General features: G+C 38.5%; 1 protein-coding gene across 7 annotated transcripts in view; it reads right to left on the bottom strand.

Annotated features, from left to right (window-relative positions):
• LOC131258148 (sister chromatid cohesion protein PDS5 homolog A-like) overlaps positions 1–26,432 on the bottom strand; it is a 60,896-nt gene extending 34,464 nt beyond the window's left edge. For 3 of the 7 annotated variants that reach the window (XM_058259254.1, XM_058259257.1, XM_058259260.1), the window contains exons 1-12: positions 26,204–26,430; positions 19,741–19,944; positions 19,424–19,605; positions 15,819–15,945; positions 15,376–15,594; positions 14,817–15,033; positions 14,572–14,717; positions 14,330–14,475; positions 11,600–11,749; positions 11,416–11,464; positions 11,141–11,332; positions 10,822–11,004 (exon numbers count right to left, since the gene is read on the bottom strand). In XM_058259254.1, coding sequence (XP_058115237.1) covers positions 10,822–11,004; positions 11,141–11,332; positions 11,416–11,464; positions 11,600–11,749; positions 14,330–14,475; positions 14,572–14,717; positions 14,817–15,033; positions 15,376–15,594; positions 15,819–15,945; positions 19,424–19,605; positions 19,741–19,944; positions 26,204–26,311 — 1,923 coding nt within the window. In that variant the 5' untranslated portion in view covers positions 26,312–26,430. Of the gene's footprint in view, positions 1–10,821; positions 11,005–11,140; positions 11,333–11,415; positions 11,465–11,599; positions 11,750–14,329; positions 14,476–14,571; positions 14,718–14,816; positions 15,034–15,375; positions 15,595–15,818; positions 15,946–19,423; positions 19,606–19,740; positions 19,945–26,203 lie in introns of all 7 variants that reach the window. The other 4 variants (XM_058259261.1, XM_058259256.1, XM_058259255.1 and 1 more) reach the window with 4 other exon arrangements.
• Positions 26,433–27,170: the final 738 nt, after the last annotated feature.

Genomic DNA, 27,170 nt, shown 5'->3' with positions numbered 1-27,170 from the left:
AAGAAAAATGTAACAAATTATTGAAAACATTAATTAATTCTAATGTTTTAGTGAAAAATAACTTGTAGTGTAACTGCGTAAGCTACGTAACATGTACCCAAAGTTCAAGTATCGGTATCACTACAAGTTTCGCTGGCTGGAGGTATGGAAACAATATCGATATCGGTAATAATATTGCCAATAACTGGAAATGTGGAGAAACACTGAGGAAACATGGGGAAAACAGTGGAATTTTTTAATGAAACTTTAGGAGATGCTAAAATGCACATATTTGGATATTTAGGAAACAAAAAATAAATAATAATAATAATAATAAAAACAAAAGAATGCATACATAATAAGTTTTCATTTAATGGGGGCCTAAAAGCATGTGCTATCGTAAGAAACCAGTCCAACCATCCCATCCATCCCATATATCCATCCAACCATCCATTAATATTTCAGAATATCAACAACACACGCTATTTCACTAAGAAATTGTCGACAACTGGAAGGGAAACGAAAGACTATGGCCTCGTTATCACCCGTGTTGCAATAACGATAATATCGCGATATAACCGATGTTATCATCGACAATTTGACACTGCATACAACCATGTGCCAATTAAATTTTGAGATGGAAATTTTCTTAATAAACAAATCTTTGGCAATATCTATACATTAGCGATATTATTAATATCTCGCTGATACACCGACGATACACGCGACACTTAGAATTTACACATTTGAAAATATCGGCGATATCAATACATTAGTGATACCCGCGAACACCTGGAATTTACATGGTCGAAAATATTGGCAATATATTGGTGATACTTAATGATGCATCGCCAATAACTAGAATTTCTTAGACTACCAGTGTTAGCGGTATCGTGAAGCTAGGGATACTGATAATATCGAGGATATTTCGATAATATCGGGAATACTGCAAACAATGTGTGTGCTATAGGCTACGTAGCATGTAGCACATGCAAAATTAGCATGTAGCGTAGGCTACAAGTGACTTAAGCTATTTTCATGAGCTACGTGGCATTAAGGCAAAGCTACGCCACGTAGCGTAAGCTACACGCTATATAGAGAAGCTATTTGCAACATTGGTTATGATATTCAGACCCTTCAAAAACCTCAAGTAGTAGACCCAAATGCTAGGATAATAGGATAGGGATAAGAGATCTGCCTCCTCTAAGATTGAACCCTAGATATGTTGGTGTTGTATGCCCTGAAAAGCCAATGTGACGATCTTATCCATTGAATTAATAATCTTAATCGTAGATCATGATGACCATGGATCCTTTGTGGACATGTTATTCATGCCATAACTAATATGCGGCTGTATCTTGATCATACACGTATATAGGTTAAAGTAGAGGGTTTCCTCTAATGTCCTTGAAAACTTGCTTTGGGCACAACTGTCACTAACCATGGAAGAGTTGTCTTCCATAAATCTTAGTGCCTTGTTACATGACCACCTAGCAGCTTTTAGGACGAACCTATGGTAATTATTATGTGGTCATCCTGTGTCAAGAAACCAATGACAAACCGGAAGGGAAGGTCTCCACCATCAGGTTCGATTATGAGTCGGTGCCTTTCCCTAGCACACATAAGAGTGTCACTGTTTATGGATGTGGGATCCCCACATAAGAGTGTAAGTGTTCATAGATATGGGTTGTTGTTATTAGACCCTTTGGATACTTGTATTGGAGGATCACTTCAAGTCTCTAGATCTAGAGACCTATCATGCATGAAAGCTAAGTTCAATTAGGGCTGGATTTGTGTAGCCATGGGAGGGGTTTTAGGGCTTGGTTTTACTAAGTATGTTGTGTGCCAAGCACTATACTTTCTAAATGACAAAAATACCCTCAAAATAAATTTTAACCCCTTCTCAATGTCCTCTTAAAAATCCAATGTCCATCACTATCAGAAGGCTATTGCAGGGATGAAATTGGCTAAATGTTGTCCGAGTTATATAAAGTAAACATTGCCAGACCGATCCCGTGGGATTTGGAGGGATGGAATGGAATTTAAGGTAATGATGGTGGTGTCAGTGGATGTCGTCTAAACCTATGGGATGGAACGAATTCCAGGATGACGGAGTGCGTGTTTGGGATGGCGGTTGGATTCGGTGTAGACCGTGGATTTACAGCCAGGCGTGTTTGGAGTAGACCTCTGCCATATCCAATGCCCGCGCATTTCATCGGCTATGTGGGCCCCACCATGATGTTTGTGTCTCATCCATGCCGTCCATCTACTTGCTGGATGAGCCGCTGTGATCTTCCTTTATTTTTAGGGTGTCTGGTCGTTGTAGATTTTTACCATCTTTGAATCTGGTTAGACTCCCATGATAGTTTATCACCGTCTAAGAGCGACACTGACTCGTCCAAGTTAATTCTTGTATGGACATCCAGACCGTCAAAGTTGTGGGGTACATTGTTGATGGAGTGTACAACTATCATAGTGTACAGTGGAAGAGGCATTGCCATTTTTTTAATGGTGGTGAACGGTCACAGGAACTCAGATGAGGTGTGGGGTATAGCAGTATATATCTTTTCTTTTTTTTTCCCCTATTTATTTCTTAAACCGATGGAGGGAATGGAGAAAACGGTGGGACGGATTCACTGAATCCGATCAAAATCCCACGCAGCGTTTACGAGGGCGGCGCCATCGCCCGTACATATACTGGCCAAACAGCTAGTGGGATGGACGAGTCTGGATAACCGCAGAAAATTGACGGATATCCCATATCCAGCGCCCGACTATATAAAGTAAACATTGCACCTCCACCTCATGGTTCTAAATGATGGTATTGGTCGTCATATCGGCCCCATGGAAAAATGATATGATACGGCGTCGTGTATTGAAATCGAGGTCGCATTGGCTCGTATGGGTTAGAATTTTTTTTTAAGCAAAAAAATGTGAAAATATCAGAAAAAATGAAAAAACAAAATGAGATATTCACGAATCTATCTTCTTCTTCTTCTACTTCTTCTTCTTTTTGTATTTTGACCATGTATTCAATGGTATATCGGACCGTTCTTTGGTAAGAATGTTGTCCTAGCGGGTTGACCTACTGTAAGTTTGGGTCCCCAACTTCAATTTCCCCAATAATAACTAAATCACCAATAAGCTTTGATGTAAATCTGATGCAAAATACTCCCCCTAGACATGCATTACATTTCAAGTTTCAAAATATTTATAAAAAAAAAAAAAAACAATTAACAAAAGAAAATGAATTTGAAGAAAACTAGACATAATATTTGCAAAAATAATAAAAATAAAAAAAAATTCAAGATCTTAATAAAATTACCGTGTAATTGAAAAAAAAAAAAAATTCTGAAATTTCTGTAGAAATTACCCAAAAAAAAAAAAAAAAAACTTTATTTCTGATCATATTTGATCGAAAATGCCTCCTTAGATTTGTGATCAGATTAAAAAGAAAAAAAGAAAAAAAATTGGAAATTCCAGAATTTTCGACGGAATAAATAAATAGAAAAACTTTTTTTCCGATCGAATCTACTATAGATCTGATCAGAAATGGTTCCCCACTCCAAGTCAAAGATCAAATTCAAAAAACATAAAATGTCTATGGAATTTTCAGAATTTTCGACAAATTTAATTAAAATAAAACTTTTTTTCCTCTGAGCAGATTTGTTGTAGATCTGATCGGAAATGGTTCGGTGATTCCCCTCTCTAGATCTAAGATCATATTGAAAAAAACAATTTTCAAAAATTTCGAATAAATTTGGGCGCAAATGGCATAAATTTTAAAAAAAAAAAAAAAAAAAACCCAAAAATGATCAAAACGATCTTCAAATTTGGTAGTTTTTAGTAGATCTAGGCATATAATTAAAAAAATTAATATGGATTTCAACAAGGATCAATAGAAAAAAATGGATTTTTTTAACTTATTTTCTGATTTTTTTCAAAACCAGCCCAAAATGTTTCGATCCTTCAAATCGACCGAAATCCGATGTTTTGATCCTCCAATTAGTTGTTAATGGCGCTAAAAATCCCTATAGGTTGATATATTTGAGGGGTTTGAAAGCTTGGATGAGGGGGAGGGACATCAAAAGGGGGGGGGGGCTGCTTTTTGCTGTTTTTATGCCAAACCGATACGGGTACAGCATATCGGCACCGGTACAGGCTGTATCAGCAGCCAACCGATACCGATACAAGCCTATATTATGTATCGCATCGAGCCAATACAGACACGATACATCCGTATCGGCCGATATAATACTCATTTTATGGATCTATGCTCAATTTCTTTTATACATAGATGGTCTGATGTAAGACATGAAATTAAATATGATATGCAAGAGTTCAAGCTTTAGATTATACCAATTTTAAACAATCACAAAATTCCACATCCTACATACGATCAAATATTCAAAAAGGGGAATCTATGGGGGTCCAAGCCTACCCAAGTTTAGAGCTGGATCAAATAAATTTATAAACCAAACAAGCCCAAAGGAGAGTAAGATTCAACCATTCTTGCAAAGGATTATTACCCAATTCAAGAGATTCACCATGTTTCAATTCGGGAGAAAATCTAGGGCTCAAATTTGGGAATAATTGGGATTTGGGATTCTTTGTGATTAAGGATCTGGATTTGGGTTTCAAGAGGAGGTAAAATAGAACCTGCGATGAGCCACATGCGTTAATGCAGGGGCATTTTCGCACCGGGCTCGAGTGGGGTAGCCCGTGGGATGCGGGGACACACTCGGGGTGGGTGACCCATGTGATTTGGGGCCCAAGGGGGAGGTCTCGTGTTCGAGACTCCTCACCGAGGGTGATTGATGCGCATTTCACACCAGGCTCGAGTAGGGTAGCCCGTGGGATGTGGGGACACACTAGGGTGGGTGACCCATGTGATTTGGAGCCCACGAGGGGGGTTCGGCCGAGGTCCCAACCCATGAGATGTGGGGCCTAGGCTATGAGATAAAGGGATTAATTCGCCATACTCAAACAGTTCGAGCCTTTAGAGCAATTGGTTAATTGTCCTGCTACTCCTGCATCAAATTGGTATCAGAGCGGGAGGTCTCGTGTTCAAGACTCCTCACCGTGGATGATTAATGTAGGGGTATTTTCACACCGGGCTCGAGTGGGGTAGCCCCTGGGATGCGAGGACACACTCGAGGTGGGTGACCCATGTGATTTGGGGCCCACGGGGGAGGTCTCGTGTTCGAGACTCCACACCGGGGGTGATTAATGCACATTTCACACCGGGCTCGAGTGAGGTAGCCCGTGGGATGCGGGGACACACTCAGGGTGGGTGGCCCATGTGATTTGGGGCCCATGAGGGGGGTTCGGCCAAAGTCCTAACCCATGAGATGTGGGGCCTGAGTTATGAGATAAAGGGATTAATTCGCCACACTCTAACAGTTCGAGCTTTTAGTGCAAGTGGTTAATTGTCATGCATCATGTGTGGACAACGGCTGGCCCTGGACGCACTTGCGTGACCACTCGTCCTCACGTGTGCAGGGCCCACAAAGTCGAAAAGCAAAGGTAGGATTGCCTCCATGCCAAATTTGGTGTCGATCCGATGCATGGTTTGTGCGTGGTGCTCTACTGAAGTTTCAGCCCCTCTGATGGGACCCGCCATCTGAAAATCTGTTGTTGAAGAAAACTTGGGTACAAGAAAGGGTGAATCTGAATAAAGAAGGGATGTAGAAGAGGATGGTTGTGGGGTGTAAAGAAGTGGGGATGATTTGGGATGATTGTGGCTTCGAACCACGGTAGTTAGCCCTTCAAGGAAGGGAGGATTTCGCACCCAATTCGATTCTTCAACCCAAAGAGATAGAGAAGAAGAAGAACGCAGAATTTTTATTCATAAACTTCATTGAAAATACCTACATGCGGTTGCTTATTTATAAGAAAACCCTAAACCCCAAAAAACAACTTTACCCTTGCGCCATGTGCACACACTAATACTTAAAACTAAAGTAAATAAAATAATAACTACTCTACACAATCAAAATCGTTCATGATGTTTCTAATAACAAGAATAATCAAAACTCAAAATCCTAGATAATCTAAGGTAGTGGGCCACGATCATGAGATCCGATGGTAGAATCTATATGATGATCGGGTCCACTCCAATGCTCCATAACACAGCCCCTAATTGTGAGGCCCTCCAAAGATGTCGTAATCAATCCAGATCGAAAGTGGGGCCCTCCTCCTCGAATATGTGCGTAGGGTGGGGGGCGTGCGCATGATGTCTCCATCATGGTCCCTCCTTTCTACTTCTTCGTCGTCTTCTTCTTCTTCTTTTGGAGGGTTTTGTGTGTAAAAACCTTGAGGTTGCAGGTTCAATCCAAGCTTACCTCGGGGGGTGGGGGGAGGAAATCTTCCATCACTCCTCAAAATTCGGCTGGTGGAACTAGTTGCAGGAAAGGCAAAAGATTCCAACATGAGTAATATTAGCAAAGTGTTTAATTTGCTCATGTTTATGAATGATTCTTTTTTCTTCTTTTTGAAAGTCAACAATATATTATTGCTAGGTTGACACCAAAAGAATACAATAAATAAATAAATAAGAAGGAAAAAAGCCAAAACATAGTAAAGCTACCCTACCGCTTCAAGGCAAACAGACTCCCAATCCTTTACATTCGCTATCGCCTTTTTGAAAACATCGCTTGCCCAACTAATTCTATTCCGAAAACATCTATCATTCCTTTCCTCCCATACTACCCAAATTCCAACCAACAACAACATCTTTCATTGTGCTTTCGCTTCCTTACCAATTCCTCCCCCATCCCATACCCAAAAAAAATCCAAATTCTTTAAATTAAAAATAAATAAATAAAATATCCCATACTTCTCTAGCGGAAGGGCAATAAAGAAAAAGATGGTCCACCATCTCTTCATCATCAAACATATATTCATTATCCCCATCCCTCTCCTTTGATGATTATCAATTGTTAGCACCTTCTTTCTTCCCACGAGCCAAGCCAAAGCCGTCACTTTATGAGGAGCCCTATAAAACCACACCGGGGATGTGTGGCCATATATTCCTTTTCTGACAAAGACCCAACCATGAAGTAATAGAATGATTTGATCCAGAATTTACCCGATTCTCTTTTATCCATACCATAGAGTTCTGCTCTCCCACTGATGGCGTTACTTTTTGAAGCATTCCCACCAATTTAATCATCGCTTCTTCTTCCTCTTCCAATAGATTTCTTCTACATAACAGGGCCCAAATCACCTCATTCCCTTGCATAAAAAAACAACTAGCGACCAAAATATTCTGATCCACCGAAATTCTAGCCAAACTAGGAAATTCTTCTTGAATAAGCTTGTCTCACATCCAAAAATCAACCCAAAAACAGGTACTCCGTTACTCCTTCCATCCCCCAATGAGAAACCTACCCCTTAAATTTCCCTCTCAATCTTGCTATTGCTTTCCAAACCCGATGCTTTATATAAGAAGACCCTCTTATCTGCCTTCTTGCTTCCTTTAATCTGTATTTCTTTGATATAGCCAGTTTCCACAGACAAAAAAAAAAAAAAAAAAAAAAATCCTCCTTGCCAAGACGCCAAAGGCATTTCCCTAGAAGCACATTATTCATCACTTCCAAACTTCTCATGCCAGCCCCACCTTCTTGAAAAGGCTTGCATACCTCCTCCCATTTCATTAAATGCAATTTTTGTCTGTCTTATGCTCCTTGCCAAAGAAAATCTCACCTAGGTTTCTCCAATCAATTTATGCCCCATTTCAAACATCTGAATAGAGACATGTAGTAAACCGGGAGATTTGACATAGTCAACTTTATCAACGTTAAACTTCCCCCTAAGGAAAAATGTCTTCTTTTCCAAACTGATAGCTTCCTTTAAAATCTTTTTATCACCTTGTCCCACAAATGCTTAGTTAGTTTTCATATACATAGTAGTAAGCCTAATTACGCCGAAGGAAAAGACCCTATCCGACATCCAAAAATACAAGAAAATTCCCCCACCTCTTCCTTGGATAAATGTATCCCCAACAATTCATATTTACTTATACTTACCTTTAATCCTGAGACAACCTGAAAACAAGAAACTATCTTCCTTGAGTTATCAACCATTTCTACCCTTGCATCACAAAATAGAATCATATCATCAACATATTGCAAGTGTGACACTTGAAATTCTGACTTGCCCACCTTGAAGCCTTCTATCAGTTTTATAGCAACTCCTCTTTGAATCATATGACTTAAGGTCTCCATCGCTACTACGAATAAGTACTGAGATAGCAGGTCCCGGAGATAGCGGGTCCCCTTGCCTCATCAGCAAATGGAAAAAAAAAAAAAAGTAAAAGCAATACAAAATTGGTTTGGATTAAAGGCAGTCTTGGCGATTTAGTGAGTGGTGGGTAAATTGTGAGTTTGTTGGAGATAGGTTAAAGAGAAGCTATGGAAACATATGATTTGAAGAGATTTCGGAATCAAATTAGTGGCTTGGGTAGAAGATGCCCACTACCAATGTTTTAAATGTCGACGATATCGGTCGATACATCCCATGATATATCTTGTATCCCACCTGTGAGATACAAAACGCATAGATAGTGCCGATATATCCCACATGTTCGATCCGATGAGCATTTTCAATTTTTTGTTAAAATTATGTTAAATCAGTGTCAAATGATTACAAATCTATTGGTTCTTCATGTTTTGCATGAAAAATCATGAAGATTGAGCTTTGATTTCGATATCCATTGGTTCTTCGTGTTCTCCAAAAAAAAAGTAAAAACAATACAAAATTGGTTTGGATTAAAGGCAGTCTTGGCGACTTAGTGAGTGGTGGGTAAATTGTGAGTTTGTTGGCGATGGGTTAAAGAGAAGTTATGGAAACATATGATTCGGAGAGATTTCGGAATCAAATTAGTGGTTTGGGTAGAAGATGCCTGCTACCGATGTTTTAAATGTCGACGATATCGGCCAATACATCCCATGATATATCTTGTACGCACAGGTAGTGCCGATATATCCCACATGTTCGATCCGATGAGCATTTTCAATTTTTTCTTAAAATTATGTTAAATTAGTGTCAAATGGTTACAAATCTATTGGTTCTTCATGTTTTGCTTGAAAAATCATGAAGATTGAGCTTTGATTTCGATATCCATTGGTTCTTCATGTTCTCCATGTTTTTTTTCGAAATCTTCATTCAACTAGCTATCAATTGAGACTAATTTCGAAACTTGCGTGTAGGTGGTCCAATTTGGGAAATTTTGGGGAAAAATTTCCCCAATTTCTCTCAAATTGCTTGCAATGTTGCACTCCAAACATGAAATCAAGCATGTATGAGAGCTGATCTACTGATTTGTTAAGTACTCATCAATTTTCAGAAAATAAAATCATTTTTAATTAAAATTAATAAAAAAAATAGTAAAATATTAATTCTTTTTCGAAATTTCCCTTCAACCAGCTGTCAATTGAGACTAATTTCGAAGTATCTAGGAGGTGTTTGATGAAATAATCATCACATATACTTTAAATGTTATACATTCAATTTGAATATAGTTGCATTAGTTCAATCAGATAGCACATAGCTTAGGACCCTACACAAAGGAAACCTATTATGTGCACTTCTTTTTTGAGATGTTATTATTTAAAAGTGTATATTAAGGTCTTTTTTAACAATCCTTGAAGTTTCATTGAAAATTTCAACCATTTTCCCAATGTTTCCCAATAAGTGAGATAACTTACCCGATACAAACGATATATCCCGCATGATAACCAATACGTATCTGTATCCCAAGGATGCGATACGTAACGCGATACCGATATTTTGAACACTGCCTGCTACTAAGCAGAAGACTAAAGGCAACTGTCACATTATCCAAGTGACTTTGGAGAATCCTATCAGCAGTGACCCAGTTTGTGGAGCAGATTCTAAAGACATTTACACCAAAGATGTGATTTATGCAGATTCTAAAGACATTTACACCTTAGCTGTGATTTGTTACAAGAAGGCTTTTGAAAAATCATTACAAACAACTTAAGAATATCACGGAAGGAGCAAACATTTTTCCCTTGGGATCTATTTTCTTGTTTGATCTCACTGTTTTATGACCAAAGGAAGCACTATCCATGGGCCTATTAAGAATATGCCACTGGATATTCTCAAGAGTCTTTTAACTTTCATTGTGCTTCTTCTACTTGATTGTTTTTCATAAGATTTGACAGAATCCTCAAGTACAATAAAGTAAAATGCTAATCAAGAAAAAGAAAAACCCAGAGTATATTGAACCATTAAGTGGTGCACCACTATGACCATGTGTATATAGCATTACAAAGAGAATAATTTTGTAGATTGGACACATTTCTCAGGCTAATAAAACTGCCGCCTCGCTCTCTCCTTCGAGATGGTGGAAGCTCAATGGAACTCTTGGTAATCCAGGGTGTTCTGGAGTTGGGATATTGTTAGACATCACAGGGGTTGTACTAGGCTTGTCTTTGCTGGCCCTTCTCGATGGATTGACTCTAACCAAGCCACTAGCTGGGTTGCAGCTTTCTCTCACTTCCATTCAATCCTTGGAAAGGGTAATCATTGGATGAGACTTGAAAAGTGCACCATCATGGGTCTCTGAATTTTTGCCTTGCACTTGAAAGCATTTCTTTAATGTTAATAAGATCAAAGGGTTGTTAGCATGTACATCTTTTAGCTAAGTTCCTAGAGAGGAAAATTCTACACCCCATGTTTTGGATAAATAAGGGAGTATCAATGCAATCTTTGTATGTGGTGACGCCTAGCCAATACCTTAATGGATAGGACCCCTGCTTTTCTCTTAATTAATAAATATTTGTTACTTATAAACAAAAAGATTAGACACATTACCACCAGTAGATTCATGCATGATTGAACGAGTTCTGTATTTCCTGCAGATTTGTATGCATCAACCTCCAAAAGAATTTCCCTCACATACGCCTTGTTGAAGAGTAAGTAAGAGCACTTGATTGACAGTGTTCCCAGAAAATCATGAAGTGGGTGTTTCTCAACCAGGATCTTAAGCAACTCATCCTGCAATGAAAAGGGAAACTTTATCCTCTGAAAAACATTCGGCGGAGATGATATTTCCATCTCCAGCTTTCAAAGATTTGCATGTCACGTCATCATTTGTGATTTCCTCAACAATAGAGATTTAAAAAGAAAATACCCTAGCAGTATAAGCTTGCTGGAAACTAGTGTCAGGATCAAGTAGCTTTGTTAAAATCTTCCAAATATTTGCATCTTTCAATTGATGAAGAATCCGAAAACTCTCCTCAGCCTTCCCAGGATCGCCAAACAACTGAGACATGGTCCGGAAGCAGAGCACAATTCTCTTTTGCAGCTCAGGAGCATCACTGTCCTGCATTACAACAAGATTGAATTGCTATGACATTTCCAACATCAGTGTTAAGATTAGCAATTCAACTGTAGAGAATGATGAACCTGATTTGTCTGTCTAATAGACAGATACTTCTGCATTTCTTGCTGTAACCTGCAATCCAAGAGGAAATGCCCTGAAAATCCGTGAAAAATCTATCAAATACTAGAAAATGAAGAGGAAGAGAATTCTGTAAAACATGACAAAAATGCATGATGTCAAAATCACACATTTTGATTCATAACGAACCTTTGCTTCTGCGCAAGAAGCTTCTCAAGAGCTTTCATGTCAACTTTTTCGAACCCTGAGAAAATTGTTATCCAATATTTTACTTTATCTTTGATATAGAACTCGGCAACGGGTAGAGAACCACATAGAATAACTTCAATTGCCTCGGATCTGTAGGAAGCAGTTCAAGGCATTTTAGGACATCTTTCTTATCAGAAAATGAGAAGACTAGACTGAATATAAAATAATTGCTGTTGTAGAATTGAAAGATGCATCAATAAGTTTGAAAAATCGAGAGTACAATTCAATACAAGACACACTTTCAAGGAGAAAATATGACAAGGTATGAATGGAGGACCCCACCATCGATCTGGCTCGATGACGACGTCCAGGGAGGGCCTCCTAGCTAGAAGTCAAGTTTTGGTTCAAAAAAGTGGCCTGATAGTCAAGAAAAGCCCACCATGGGATCTCATGATCGTGGCCCACTCGTCGAATTAGTTTTATATTTTAGGTTTTGCTTATTGTTATTATTTAGAACATCGTGAACGCTTTAGATTTCCTTGTTTGGTTTTTATTTTAGTTTACTTTATCATCAAGTAATAGGTGTCGCACATGGTGCGAGTTTTTGGGTATAGGGTTCTCCCTATAAATAGGCACCCCTTGTAGTTCTTTTCATTCATTGAAGTTAATAAAAAATTTCTGCTTTATTTTTCTGCTCTCTTCGTGAGTTGTGGAAGAATTCAAAAGTGGGTGTGAAGCCCTCCCTTTTCGAAGGGCTAACTACCGTGGTGCGAAGCCACATCGATCCCAATTCACCCCATCTTCCATCATCTTTTTTTCCATCTTCCCCCACCATCCGTACTTCGAATTTGTCCTTTTGTTGCATCGAATTTCTTCGTTACAGCATGTTTCCAGATTTCGGCCCGGAGCTGAAACTTCGGCGAGCACCACGCACAAACCGTAAATCGGATCGAGCTGATTGGGGGTTTTGGAATCCATCCCTAGCCAACCAGGCCAAGGTGGCCTTTTTCTGAATAGTGGGGCCCACACACGTGCGGTCGGGATCACATGCATGTCCGTCTGGGCCATTGTTGTTGTCCACACGCGGGATCATTTTTTAGCTCAGGTTTTTATCCTCTTTTATCCTCTCATAGCTGTTTTTTCATGAATCTTAACCCTAGATTACATGATCCCTAATTGATTTGCCCCTTTTTTCACCTTAGGGTTCCTTGAATTGAAATTAGGGAATCCCTTGAATTAGGGACTGATTTTTATGCATGAGTAGTTGATTTTATTTCCCTTTGACATCGTTTGGTTTATAATTTTTATTGGTCCAGTCCTAGCCTGTGTTGGCTTGGACCCGCATAGATTCCCCTTTTTAATTGAATGTTTGGATTTTCATGTGGGACGTGGAATTTGTGTGATTGTTTCTGAATTGGTAGGATCTAAGCCTGAAATCTTGCATCAATAAGTTTGAAAAATCGAGAGTACAATTCAATACAAGACACACTTTCAAGGAGAAAATATGACAAGGTATGAATGTCAGGGAAAAGCCCAATGAGGTATGTCTAGGCACGTATCTTGCCTCGATAGTAGAGGCATGTGCTCCTGAAACCGTTTGAAAGCTTCTGCATCTAGGCACCATCTTTTCTTTCTTTTCTTTTCTTTTCTCCCTCCACTTTGGGTGCAATATTTTTTCTTCTACCAAGCTCCTCATATGGGATGAGACATGTCGCATGGACTCTTCTAAAGAGACAAGGTACCTTTGGAGATTCACCACATTCCAAACTCCAAAACAATACTTCCGACGCAATACTTACCTACTTTTCTCTTCAATTTTGATCTTAATATGACATAATACAAAGTTGCATATACCTTTAATTCTTTTCCACCCTTTCCAATTGAAACGTTCTATAAAGACAAGATCGCATAATACCTTGACTTTCATTAACCATGCATACTAATCACCATGGCTTCTTATCCCCTCTACAAGCGGTAGAGAGGCCATTTTGGATACCAATTCAACTGTGAAGTGGATCCTAGATGACATGGATACTTCCCATTTCATAACCAACCAAAATAGTCACCGTCAGAAACTTCCATACACTGAAGTGAGCCACTTCTGCCTCCAGACAGATGTCTAAAAATGCAGAGGGTGATTTCACATGATGCAATTACGTCCCACCTAAAGTGAGGCAGCTATCTCCTTTTATATGCAAGGACCACAGCTATACTGTACAACTGATGTATGGAGTAGGGCTAATTTATGAGACCAAGTGTATTTTGTAGTCTGATGTGGAATAAAGGGTAAGTGTTAGGTAGCCTGCAAAGTTTGTGATGGTTGGCTTTTTGTTCTGTCATGTAATAAACAGAGAATTTCAAACCTGTATATACACTTTATAAGCTGAACATATGGCTTGTTTAAATTATTTCCAATTATAATTATTCGAAACCGTGAGGTTATGCCTCAAAGCCCTTGGCAAATGCCTGCCTTACCCTTCATCTTTAGAATCAACAGTAGCTTGCAGGGCTCTAGAACTTTGAACAAAACTTTTTTTAGTGATTCAACTGTAATAACTATTAACAATGCATTAAACTGGAGTAGATGATGGAGTCCATGTAACCAAAACATCAGAAGGTAGGGAATGTCCATTTAGGTTTTCCCAAAGTTTGTGTCAAAGAATGAGGCAGCAAGTCTGCAACAGCCAAACACACACCTTCCCAGAAAAATTGCAGAAATCAACATCCCACCTGAAATCTCTGTCGTAGATACATCTTAATATCCTCCCAGGCATCCACTTGAATTCATCAGCACTAACTGAACCCCCAGAATACTTTGAGCAATAATGCCTGTATAGCTCTGCTAGCCTCTCCATAGTATATTTTTTAACACTAATCTGAAAGATTTTCAAAAGAAAATACCCAATAACAAAGTTGACCAACCTTTATAAATAGAATAACCAAACAAGTGAAAAGATGAGATGTGAAAGTACAGATTTGTCTCGAAGGCACTCAGCAACAAGTTGAATAGTCTCAGCTGGAATTGATTTCAACTCGAGACATGCTACATCAAAAACTGCAGAGACAACTAGTTTCCGAACATTTTCATCACAGTCATGAAGCTGCTTGCAGAGGGCAGCTGTAAATGTTCATCCAGGTAAAAGTCAATCTATGCACCTAACATGATTTATCCTTTCCCAAACAAAATAAGGCAGACAACAATTCAGAAACTTCTTACTTATGATCTCTGGAGCTTCGGTTCTGGAAGGATTCAACAGCAGACAATTTTTTACATTCTCAGCAGCAGCAACACGAACTTCCACTTCTCTATCAGATAGCTGGTTCAGAAACTCAGAGAAGAGTGGCTGAAATGTTTCAGAGATGGCATGGCCAGGTAAAGCAAATAGGTCTCCAAGGAACTTCACCGCTTTCAGCCGCATATCTAATTGATCTGTCTGCATAACTTGAACCATGAGCAGTGATGTTGATAACCAGTTTGCTAAACTTATTACACAAGGAAAATAGCAGGAGAAAGGTATAAGACTATCAAAGCTGTCTGGCATCAAAAAAGATATACATCTCCAAAATTCATGTCATACACAATAACAAGCTACAAATGGGATTATATCCAGAATCGCCTCCAAGTTCCAATAAATGAAAGAGGCAACTCCTTTACTTTTCATATGTTGGATGATTCATTTAGTTTATTTGTCACTAGCCACTGTACAAAAAACGATTTACTTCTTAGAACTACATGGTAGAAAAGGAAGACATGCTGAAAACAAAGGAATGATTACCAATAGTTCTCCTCTAAGGTATGGAACAATTTTGCCAAGGATCTGAGGAGCACATTGATATATATCACGAATGACTTTATGATAGTTCAGTTGGCTCTTCAAAGAGCTGTTATCCCCTGACATTGATGATACAATAAGCTGCTTGATGCAAGGTTCAAGCTTTCCTGTACAGTGTTGTATAACATGCATAGCAAGCCTCCGTGCAGCCATAGAAGAACCCTAACATCACAAACCCCAAAAAATAATAATAATAATAAAATCAACTGTAGAAAGAAAAGGTCGCAGAAGTATCTTAAACATGAGGGGCCATAGATATCTGTTTAAGGAAATGAGATTCCAATTGACCAGTAAGCAAAGAAAACTATATTGATGGGAAATATCAACGAGAGACGGAGCATATATCTATATATATATATATATCAACGAGAGATGGAGCAACTCACATTTTTTTCCCAGTCTAAAGCAGACAACAAAATTAGTAACAGCTGCTCCTGGATATCCTCACTCTCATCTAAAAGAAAGACCATGATTGTCTGCATTGATGTGAGAACACTCTCTGGATGATCATCACTGCACACATAAAAAATCAATAAGAATAGCGAACATGCATGTCAATCTCTTGAATCAATTGAAAAAATAAACAAAGACAATTTAACAGGAATATTGGAAAATCTGTTAGATACCATCATTCCCATACATATAAGATTATAACAATATTTAAATGCAGAGGCATCGTGAGTTTCCTACAAATTAGTGCAGAATAGACCACTGTTTGGTTTTAAATGGCAATGTTTTATGTAATGGTATTGCACAATGTATCGCACCCTTGGGATACAGAAATATTGTGGGAATATTGGGAAATATTGCATTTATTGCATAATGCATCACAATCTGGAAGAAAAATAATTGGTGAAACATTAGAAAAATGGTGAAAGCTTCAGGAGATGTTACAAGACACATGATTACACACTTGCAACACAAACCATTAAAAAAATTTGTTATAGTTTTCAATTGTTCAGGGGACCAAACTCTCCGCTGTCAATCATAAGTGATGCAATTATATCCAAAGTGAGTTCATATCATCCAAATGTCATATAGTACAAGCAATAAAACACAAACAATGTCCCCAAAAACTAAAAGAACCAAAAGCATAACTTGGTCCCAGACCCACATGGAGTTATGCTGGCATGGACGAAATATGGGAGTTGGCGTGAAGGACAAACATTTTAATTTGCCCATGTTAAGAGGAGAGTGGGTGTAACCGCAACATCCTTCTTAATCAATCGCGGATTATCGCCCTTGTGATGTAGCAAAGAAAGGGATCAAACTTCTTTTTTATGGGTGAGAGATTGAAATGTATTGAGAGGTAAATGTATATATACCAATGACCTTAAATTTGGAGAAAAAAGTATGCATGCCAATTGTAGATTCATCATTCCCGCTTGATTGCCATAAATAAGATAAGAAAATATCCACTAATAAACTCTGGGTCTTGGGTGGCATGGTCACAGGAAATATCACAGTTGTAGCGGGAAATATTGCGGAAATCACAGAAACATTGCAGATATCGCAGGAAATATCACAGACATCACGATACATCTTTTTTATTCTTCTTCAAAGGATAACTAAAATTCATTAAATTAAAGAAAGGGAAAGCAATTCCCGAAACAAAGATAAGGGCAGTGATGGAGACATCAGAGGACCTACTCAGATGTACCAGAGACGGAGACGACCACCCACATCAACGCAACTTTCTTTGCAGATGGGTGACGAGTTCCAGATGGGGCCCGCCGGGCCATTTTGAAGATTCCGCATGCATTAAACGTGCATCAGGAAGACCCCGCCTTGGGATGAAGCATGTAGGCTGCTTAGGAGATCATTTAGTCATATGATTTCTATTTCGTGTCAATCCGACCGTTGGATCTTGTCGATCAAGCCATCAAGCCACCGAATCTTTTAGATTTGAGTCCCTTGGACTCTGATCTTACTTTCATTATGTTTTTTGTTATTTTTAGAAGTTATTTGATGGTTGAGATTGATAATAAATGTTTTAGTTTTCTTATTTTGGATGATGGGTCACTTCACTTACGTGAGTGGCATAGTTGTAATTATGCTGGATTTTTAATTCCGAATTTTTTAATTATAAAAGCACGGGGTGGGTGGAGTTCCAACCCTAGTAGAGATTTGAGAAGGAAAAAAAAAAAACTCTCTCATGTGGAGGAATTTTCCTCCTTCCAATTAAATTGTAAAATGATAGAAGCTTGTTTGGTGGTGGATTCATCACGGTATATCCTTATTCTTTCTCTTCATCGAAAGGTATTATTCTTCTTCTTCTCTTATCTTCTGCTTTTCTCTTCTACTATAACCTTCTAAATCATAGATCTTCAATTTCCTATTTTCCCCAATTTCTAAAAACCCTAATTCCAAAATCTTCAATTCACATGAACCCTAATTTTCCAAATTTCAGATTTTTCTCTTCCTAACCCTAATCATAAAATCTACAAATCTGTCCCTTGAGTGTGGAACGTGCCTTTGCTATATTGGAAGTTTTATCCTTCCATCGGGCTTAGTTTTAATTGATTTATGTGATTTCTTAGCATGCGGGCTTGTGATTTAGGTTAAATCAGATTTTATTTCCTATTGTTTACTCTTAATTACTTGGTGGATTAACATCTTTTGTTAATTAAATTACTTATATAGACTCTTTCATAATTTTCACGTCGCATGCTAGCATTAAATCATGTGTCCTGCATCAGGTAGCTTGCCCCAGAACAAGCGAGCTCTACCAGAAGAGGATGGGGTGGATCCTTTTGAGGGGGTAAACGATACTTTAACCCCCCAGCAAGGAACCTAGTCTCTTTGAAAATACAATCAGAACCCCCATGATGATTTCTGCACCCTAAAACCCAAGAGCTGACTTCTTTGTGAGGGACCTATATCACTTTGGGTAGCTGACAGAAATGCTTGTGAATGGCCGCACTGCCTCACTGATAGCTAGGGAGATGGCTTTGGTGCTGGAGTCAGCTTGATGGGACCAAAGAAAGCTGTCAATATTGATACACTCATCCAGAGGCAAACCAACCATCTTGCAGGACCCAAAAACCCCCCTAGAAATCTGGTGCCTTTGCCGATGGTGAGCCTCTCGTAGCTAGAATCGTTGCAATCACAACCCACGGTGTTTAGCCATTTCTTCCAATCTTTCTAAATCTCAGAGGGATTCATTATCACAAAATGAATATGGCCTGCCCACGAGATCACATTACAACTGAGTTTCTGGGAAAGCTTTTCTGCTGTGCATTCTGTCTCCTCGAAGATACGAATGTTTCTCCAGCATATAGAGAATGGAGTTATGGACCAGATAAGTTTACCTATCTTTAAATTCCCATCTTTCTCAGCTGATCATCTCTCGATATATCATCATACATGGAATTTGTTGTAATACCCCATGTTTTGTATTGGTTCCAAGCGATCTATAATAGTGGCTGATGTATCAGCCAACATGGTTGATACATTGAAAGGTGGTAATACATATGGATTTTAGCCACTCAAGGAGTCACATTGCACATTCAAATCACTATTTAGGCATAGCTACATGCACATCAGGTGGGCATAAAGTAACTTATCGGCGACTTAGTGATGATTGATGAATCACTAAAGTAGTATTTGAAGAAACAAAAGAGAAAGGAAAAGGTTGAAAATGTTCATTTGGTCATTCTCCATCAGAGAGAAATCATGTGAGCATTGTGTACAGATATCCCAAAATATTCTTAAAATGCCAAAGGACTTAGACAGGATCAGATGTGCATAATCAATGCAGCTCTAGTAAACAGATGATTTAGTGCATTACATAAAGAGATAAGCATTCCAAAGCCAACAATTATGATGTTTTTTTTTTTTCTAAAAAGAAGTGGCAGCCCCTGCAGTACTGAGGATTCTCAATGCATTCAATTCAAAGAGGAAGAAAAATCAATTGTAGAAAACAAATCATATGGTTACTCTTGCATAAGGTAAGTAAAAAATGCTAAAATCTATAAGGAACTGACCATACCTTGCAACAGAAAAGAATGTACTGAACATTTCATTCACTAGATCATCACATTCAAGGTCCAACATGACAACACATGACCTATATTTTGCAAGTGTTTCCAAGATAACGACCATCCTACCAAATGACGGATCATTGACATCGCCCAACCTACTAAATGTACCCACAATCAACTGAAAAATGTCCTGCAACAATGAAACGCTTTAATCAGGATGTAAATCTGCAAAGTGAAGATATGGGTTAGAGTATAGATTACAAAATGGACCTATTTAATTTGAAGATGAAAATAGAGTTAGATGCCTGTTAAGGAAGAAACATACCTTTAAAACATCATCACTGTAAGGAGCTTCCGGAGCTGTGATACGGGTAATCTCACAAATGCAATTTGCAACCAGGACATTCACATCTCTATCTTGGTGTTTCAGAAGCTCTGCTTTGGCAATTGAGTTAAGACATGGCTGCATTGACTCCATCATTAATAGTGATGGCGATTGGTCCAGCTCAGAAAGACAAGTTGCAGCTTGCTACATAGTGAAATGGCACCACAAGTGTTAATCAGAAGTACAATGTGACAAGAAAATGATTATTGTAAATGGAAAGTGTGGTGTGACCGTGTGATTGATAAAAGAGAGAGAGAGGAAGAAAAGAGGAGAAAGATTGAAAGGTGGAAGAGAAGGAGAAATTGGGGTTCACATCCATCCAATTTTCTAGGGGTTCAAATAACCTTTATAAAACCAAATGGAGCAATTTATCTGTAGTGGCTAAATCGATCCAAGCATTTTTTACAACCAAAGGAAAATTAAAATATCAGACCACGAAAAAAAAAACAGATGAAAGTTATAGCATGTACAATCGGTATGGAAACATCCACTAGTGGGAATATGATATTTGTAGATACTGCAAATGAGGTGTGGGATGCATTACAAGTGATGTATTCATCCAATAAAACATCTTCCATCCATATCAGTTGTTTGAAGAGATTTTTTTCATTCTAACAAGGAAACAAGTCCCTTAGTGAATATTATTCGAAACTCAAAAGGAATGCAGGAGGAGTTGAATACTATAATGTTTTAAGTTCTAAGTGTGTGTTCATGTGTCCTTTAATATTTCTTAAAGATTCGTTGAAATCTTTCATCATTTTCCCAATAGTTCCCTTGAACTGCAATACATTCACCGATATGTGCCATATTTCCAATGCAATACCGATATGTTCTTGTCTCCCAAGGTTGCGATACAGGCAATGACCTTAAAACACTGATCTTTTGCACACTTGCTTAGATCATGTGTCTTTTAAGTCACTTGTTTATGCATTGCCCTTTTGTGATTGAAGTGTGATCTGCAATTCTGGCCAAATTTCTCTCCCTAGGTGATGCCCGAGGAGATCCTTGACCTGTTGTATGCCTGGCATGGAGGAGGCATTGGTAAAGATTTTAAAGCAATCTGGCATCTAGTGCTAATGGCCACCCTCTGGGCAATCTGGAAGGAAAGAAATCTTTGCTGCTTCAGAAACATCTCTTCTTCTTCAAAGGTTGTGGCTCAAATCTTCAGGGACATGAAGGACTGGTCTTCAATCCTCAATCTGAGTGATATATCATTTATCTTACCCCTTCAGAATTAGCGTACCTGCCTCAGTTAGGGTCTGCCGGTGGGGTTTTTGTGGGTTCAGCCTTGTTAGCCTGTTTGTACAATTGGTTGTAGTCTCTTTAGGGCCTCTTCGTCTTTAGGCCCCTTGGGTTGTATAGTTGCTTAATAGCTTTGTTTAGTTTTCTTTTGTTTTGGCTTGTGTCGGTTTTGTTTTTTTGGGTTGCCTTGGCTCCCTCTTCTATAATATATATTCATTCTTCAAAAAAAAAAAAAAAAAAGGTGTCTTTCAAGTTTCTTTAGTTTTTATTCCCGAATAACTTGTAAAGGAGTATGATTTTCAATGCGAAGTCTGTCAAGTGGCTAAACACTGTAGAACTTCTTTACCTTCACATACCCAAGAAAAGTTCCAATCCCTTTATCTTATTCATTTTGGTCATTGGGGACCAGCCTTGGTGGTTTTTATTTTTGGATTCAAGTATTTCATTTCATTTATTGATGATTATTCGAATTTACATGGAAATATCTCATAAAAAGCAGGGATGAAGTGGTACCCATTGTCAAAATGTTTCATAAAATCATTCAAAATCAAGTTGATACTAATATGTAAATCAAGTTTATTACTCAGACAATGCTAGGGAATACCAACATCACGAGCTTCATAGTTATTTTCTTGAAGAAGGAATGGATCCCAAACCTCTAGTTTGTATACCCCCAACAAAATAGGGTAGAGCAGTAAAATCATCATCTGATGGAGGTTAATAGATCCATTCTGATGGGGACGCTGGTCGCTAACATCTATCAGGACAAAGCAGTTTTTTGCTGCAGCCTATATGATCAATAGGATGCCAACTCCAATTTTGGATGGTAGTTGCCCTCTAAAGCTTTGAGACCTATTTTTCCTTTATTTTTTATTCGCCAAAAGTTTTTGGATGTGTATTTTTGGTTCGTGTCCTTGGACCTACAAAGAACAAGTTGGGACAACAAGTTCCAAAGTTTATTTTCTTAGGACACTCTAATTCTCAAAAGGGATATAAGTGTTATTGTCCAGTTATGAGAAAAAGGTATAATCGTAAAGCTGTTACCCTCTTTAAGAATGTACCTTATTTTTTTTCACAAGGCAAAACTATTACCATAGGTGATGAGTCCTTTTTTCTCCTTGTCATTGTTGATAGTTCTTATAGTTTGAGTCGGGAACAGTCCAAGACAATTGAAAATTAGTTGAAGGTGTACACTCGAACAAGGACAGGGAATAAGGATATGCTCACTGTGTCAATCATCAACCATCATCAATCCTCGGACTCAATCTCTTCTACTGCATTGCCCACCTCGTCTAGGCTACCAATTGCACTTTGAAAAGCAAAATCGTGTACATTTCATCCCATCAGTAATTTTGTATTGTATAAATCTATTTCTCCTTCCTACTATGCATATCTCCCATCCATTTCCTTTGCTTCTATTCCTTCGAAAGTTGCAGATGCCCTAGCTAATCATAACTGCAGAGCTTCCATGGTGAAAGAGATGACATCCTTAGAAAAACAAAACACTTGGGATTTTCTCCCAAAGGAAGCTCTATTATAAAGTACTTCCTAGAGATTGAGGTGTCAGGTCCACGCAAGGGATTTTCTCCCGAAGGAGCATCTCTTAGATCTTTTGATTGATGCCGAAATGTTGGTATGTTAGATCATCCAATAGTCCTATTGAAGTGAATCTTCATCTCATGACAAGTAGTCTGTACCTCTTGGTGATTCTGTAGATATCTTCATCTAGTGGGCAAGTGTCTCTATTGGACAATAACTTGACATTGCGTATGCTCAGTATGACCAATCAGTTTTTGCATGCTTCATGTACATATCAACTCAGGGCAATTTATTTGATTCTTTGATACCTAAAATCCTCTCTAGGGAAAAGCTTATCGTATTCCAATCATGGTAATTTGATCCTAAATGAATATTGTGAAGTAGATTGGGGAGGATTTTCAAATGATAGGTCCAGAAGTGGCTATTTCACCTTTATCAGTGAAAACCTAGTTACTTGGAAAAGCAAGAAAAAAATATGTAGTTGCTTGCTGATATGCTGAAGTGTAGAACGGTGCGATGGCTCATACTACATGTGAAGTTATATGGCTTTGGACTCTTCTTCCGGAAATGAGATTGGTGGTTCTATACCTATTCCATTACACTGAGATAATCAAGCTATTATCCACGTTGCCAAGTCTTTCAGACATGTGTAATACACCCCCCCTCAAGCATAAACATATGTGTCAATATACGTCTGATGGGCAGCACAGGCTCCAACAATTAGATTGAGCAATTGCTCCAAATTGGTCTTAGATGAATTACAATGATGAATTCAACGTGATCAGTTGGAGTTGAGGGAGAAATCATACGAAGAACAACACGGCCTTGCCATTTAGATTGAGCAAGCAGAAATAGCAACTTCAATAGAAATGAAGCGGTCATACAATATATAAGGGTGGGAAATAAATCAATAATGCATGCAAAATACATAAAAACCATGCAGTATGAACGTGGCAAGATTTTTAATCCTGCTACTTATAAATAGCTAAACCTGAAATTCTTAATCCATAACTAAGCATTAAATTTTACATTGACTTCTTTAAAATGGCTCCTTAAATATTCAAGGTTGCAAATCACAAGCGTGAGAATGTGCCCATGCTAGTCTGGCACATGTATGTGAGATGGAGGTTGTCCTTCAGGTGGATTTGATTGTGTAGGTCACCTAGAAAACATCAGGGATTCATGCTGGTCTACTCATTCATTAGCTAGGGTGTACAAAACAAATGGACGGCTATACCATGTTTTTTAGCTATCAATTTGTTTCATCCACTATTGGCCCACCTAATAACTGCACCATTCTAATTTTTAAGTCGTGGCATCCACAGGGTGGGGGCTACGTGGTGAACCTTTTGACATGTGCCAAAATGAAACATATTCGAGCATGGAGATGGCATAGGCTATAGCGAATGGGAACCCATGTTGGACTAGCAAAGCCCTAAATTCTCAATCGAAGGTACGATAGATTTGAACATTGACTTGCTAAAAATGGCTGGAATATCTATGTTTATAAAGGATGATATTGGAATAGTGGAAGGATTTTGAAGTTGAAGGTCGAGGAAGATTTAAGCTTTTTTAAGAAACTTCGATTTCTAAAGCACAAAATAAAGAGTTGGAACAAGGAATCATACAGTGCAATGAAGGAAAGTGGTGATTCTTCAACAAATTTCTTGATTTTGATAATAAAAAAGGGCATTGTTAAAGAAAAAGCAAAATGAAAGAATGAGAATCATGATATCATAGAAGTGGAGATATATTGGACGCAAAAATTATAGGGTAGATGGTTGAAGGGAGGCAAAAACACACCTTTTTTCCCACACAAGATTACCAATGCTGGGAGAATAAATTTGATATAAAAGATGGGAGGGAGATGCTTTGACAGAGGACACAAAATTTTCAATGACTTCCACAAACAGGAGAAGCTTACGTGACTAGTTTTTAACAGATTATTGTTTGATGTGCTTTCTTCCAAATGAGCTTCTTGGATGAAATGATGTTTTAAGAAGTGGACATTGGAAAAGTAGAAAGAATCAGAAGAGAATGATGGAAAGACAAACAAAACATAGCTTTAAAATTTATTTCTATGAATTAGAATGGACACAATGTGTAGTTTCCAGAATAACAAAAACCAAAATGAATGGTTTAGAATTTAGATTTTAATACTTTAGATCAATGTACCGAAGGAAGAGATTATCGATTCCGTTCTTATTCAAAACGAATAAGCCTCTCTACGATATATCCTCAATGAAGAAGAGATGCCTAAGCAAGTTTAGGTCTCACTATAGGGTTGAGATCTAGAACCAACAGTAGAGATTAACCCAAGAGATGGACCACATATTACGGAGGAAGGACAAGATCTCCTTCACTTTCTCTCTCATTTTTCCTTTCGTTTTACCTCTCCACTTGTTCTCTTCTTGGAAAGCATTTGGAAGGAGAATAGGCTTCGATGTCCACTCTCTCTATATGCTAGAGCACCCATTCTCTTCATAATACAACATATACATAGAGGGATTAAGGTTATAGTGCTCCACCATAAATATAGTAATCCACCACCCCATGCACTTCAATATGCCCTGAATCATCAAAAGTGCACACACAACATCTAACCATGTACCCCAATGGACCATATCCCTCCACAATTGTGGTCACCCACTCATGTCCTAATCTTGCTGGACGAAGTGCAGGTCACTAATAAATCATGAACATTGGTTATCCCTCAAGCATAATAAAATAAAATCAATGGTTAAAACAATTGTTCCACTATATCTCTTTTTTGCATGAGATGGAAAATTGTTTTGTTTCGTAATCCACTCTAAATCACCACCTTTTAATATGCTTCCTTGACACTTTTATATTGGAGCACAGGACAAGCTCTTAGGTTCAAACCTTGATCCGTCTTTATATTGTTTCCATGCTTTTGATTCTAAATCTACTTCAGAGAGGTCAACGCAAAATTAACTTTGTGGAGATAACCCATCACTCCCCACATCAATTTCTCTTTGGATTAGCCCATTGTTGGGCAGATACAAGGTACATCCACACATGCGTGGCATAAATGCACACAGGCAGTCCGAATCGCATGCCTCATTGTGGAAGGATTTATGGAGCACAACCCAATAATGAACGCTCAATGGACAATCCTAACCATCCAGATCCACCCACTGGATGGTGGACCATTTTCTTTTCAACCTTCCATTCGTTAGCCACAATCTGATTAGTCTGGTTCTTGGGCTATGCTCCATCCACAATATGGCCGACTACTTGGATGACCCAGATTGGCACAAATGTATGTCACATGTAACTTGGATGTGTTGCTAATGCTCTTTACAGTGGAGCAAGCACACACCATAGTCTAGTTTAGGGCATCAAAATTGCATCTTTCTCCACAACTACACATCTATTTGCCAACCATACCCTAAAAGAAGCTAATTTTTTCTAAAACGCCCTTCAAACAATGAATTTTCACCCCAAAAAAACCCCAAGTTCACTTCCAAAACCCTCATTTCTAAGCAAAAATCCGCATGACCCTGAATAAGAACTCAAAGAACTTGAAAAAGAGAACAAAAAAAAACATATATTTTCCCGAAATTTGCAAGGAGTTCAAAGATTCCAATGGGAGAAATACCTTCAAGAGCTTGATTAGAGCGTCTTTGGAAGTCGGAGGGTTTTCGAGCTTCGATCCGAGCTCTCTCAGCTGCTTTTGCAGCTGCTTCTGCAGCTGCTTCTGCGCCATTTCTGCTACAGAGACGGAAATCTCTCTCTCTCTCCCTCTCTCTCTCAAGAAAGCATCTGATCGATCGGAAAGAGAGAGCAGAGGGTTTTTTTCAGTTTTTCTTTCAGGTGAGCGAAATTAGAATCAAAATGAAACGTAAATGAAGCGAAATGAGAGTGAAATGAAATGAAATGGCGTTTTTCAACCGTAACCGAAACGAGAAAGAGTAAGCCCGCTTCTAGGCACGTGTGTTTGCAGTGCTGTATGCGCTCGTGGATTGTCCGAACTAAGCAGTTTGAGGGAGCTGATACACTACCTCCGGAGGCACTGCATTTTCGTGCCTCAATGTCAGGTCCCATACACGTGTAAAAGTTTGAACATGATCCAATCCATCCATTATGTGGGACCCACTCCTTTTAGATAATTTTGGAAAAATATATACTATTATAGCCTCTTAGTCATCTATTAAATGGATCTTTCATCATTGAATCTGACCATTGCTGAATTTTTCTTTCGGTGCTCTTTTTTCTACCACAGTTTGAAGAGTATGATTGTACAAAAGGTGTGGTTTGACCTACCAGACATCTGACATATAAAATGAACGGTTCGATATTTTCCACGTTCCCCATGTGTGTAGAAATGACGTGGAGGCACGGTACTCCCATGCATCTGACTGCGCTTTATCTGGCACCTTAGTTTGATGTCTTAAGCCCGTAAACGCCCCCTGAGTGAGGAATAATCATAATAAAAGTTTTCAAATCCAGCCGGTTGCACTATGAATTATGGTCCACCGATGAGATAAATTCCAATCGTTCATATTATAAAAAATCTAACCCGTCTAATATCTTTTTACCTATCATATAGAACTTTTTCCTGAAAA

The sequence above is a fragment of the Magnolia sinica genome, chromosome 10 (assembly GCF_029962835.1).
Source record: "Magnolia sinica isolate HGM2019 chromosome 10, MsV1, whole genome shotgun sequence".
Lineage (NCBI taxonomy): Eukaryota > Viridiplantae > Streptophyta > Magnoliopsida > Magnoliales > Magnoliaceae > Magnolia > Magnolia sinica.
This window is presented reverse-complemented; position numbering and strand designations above follow the sequence as displayed.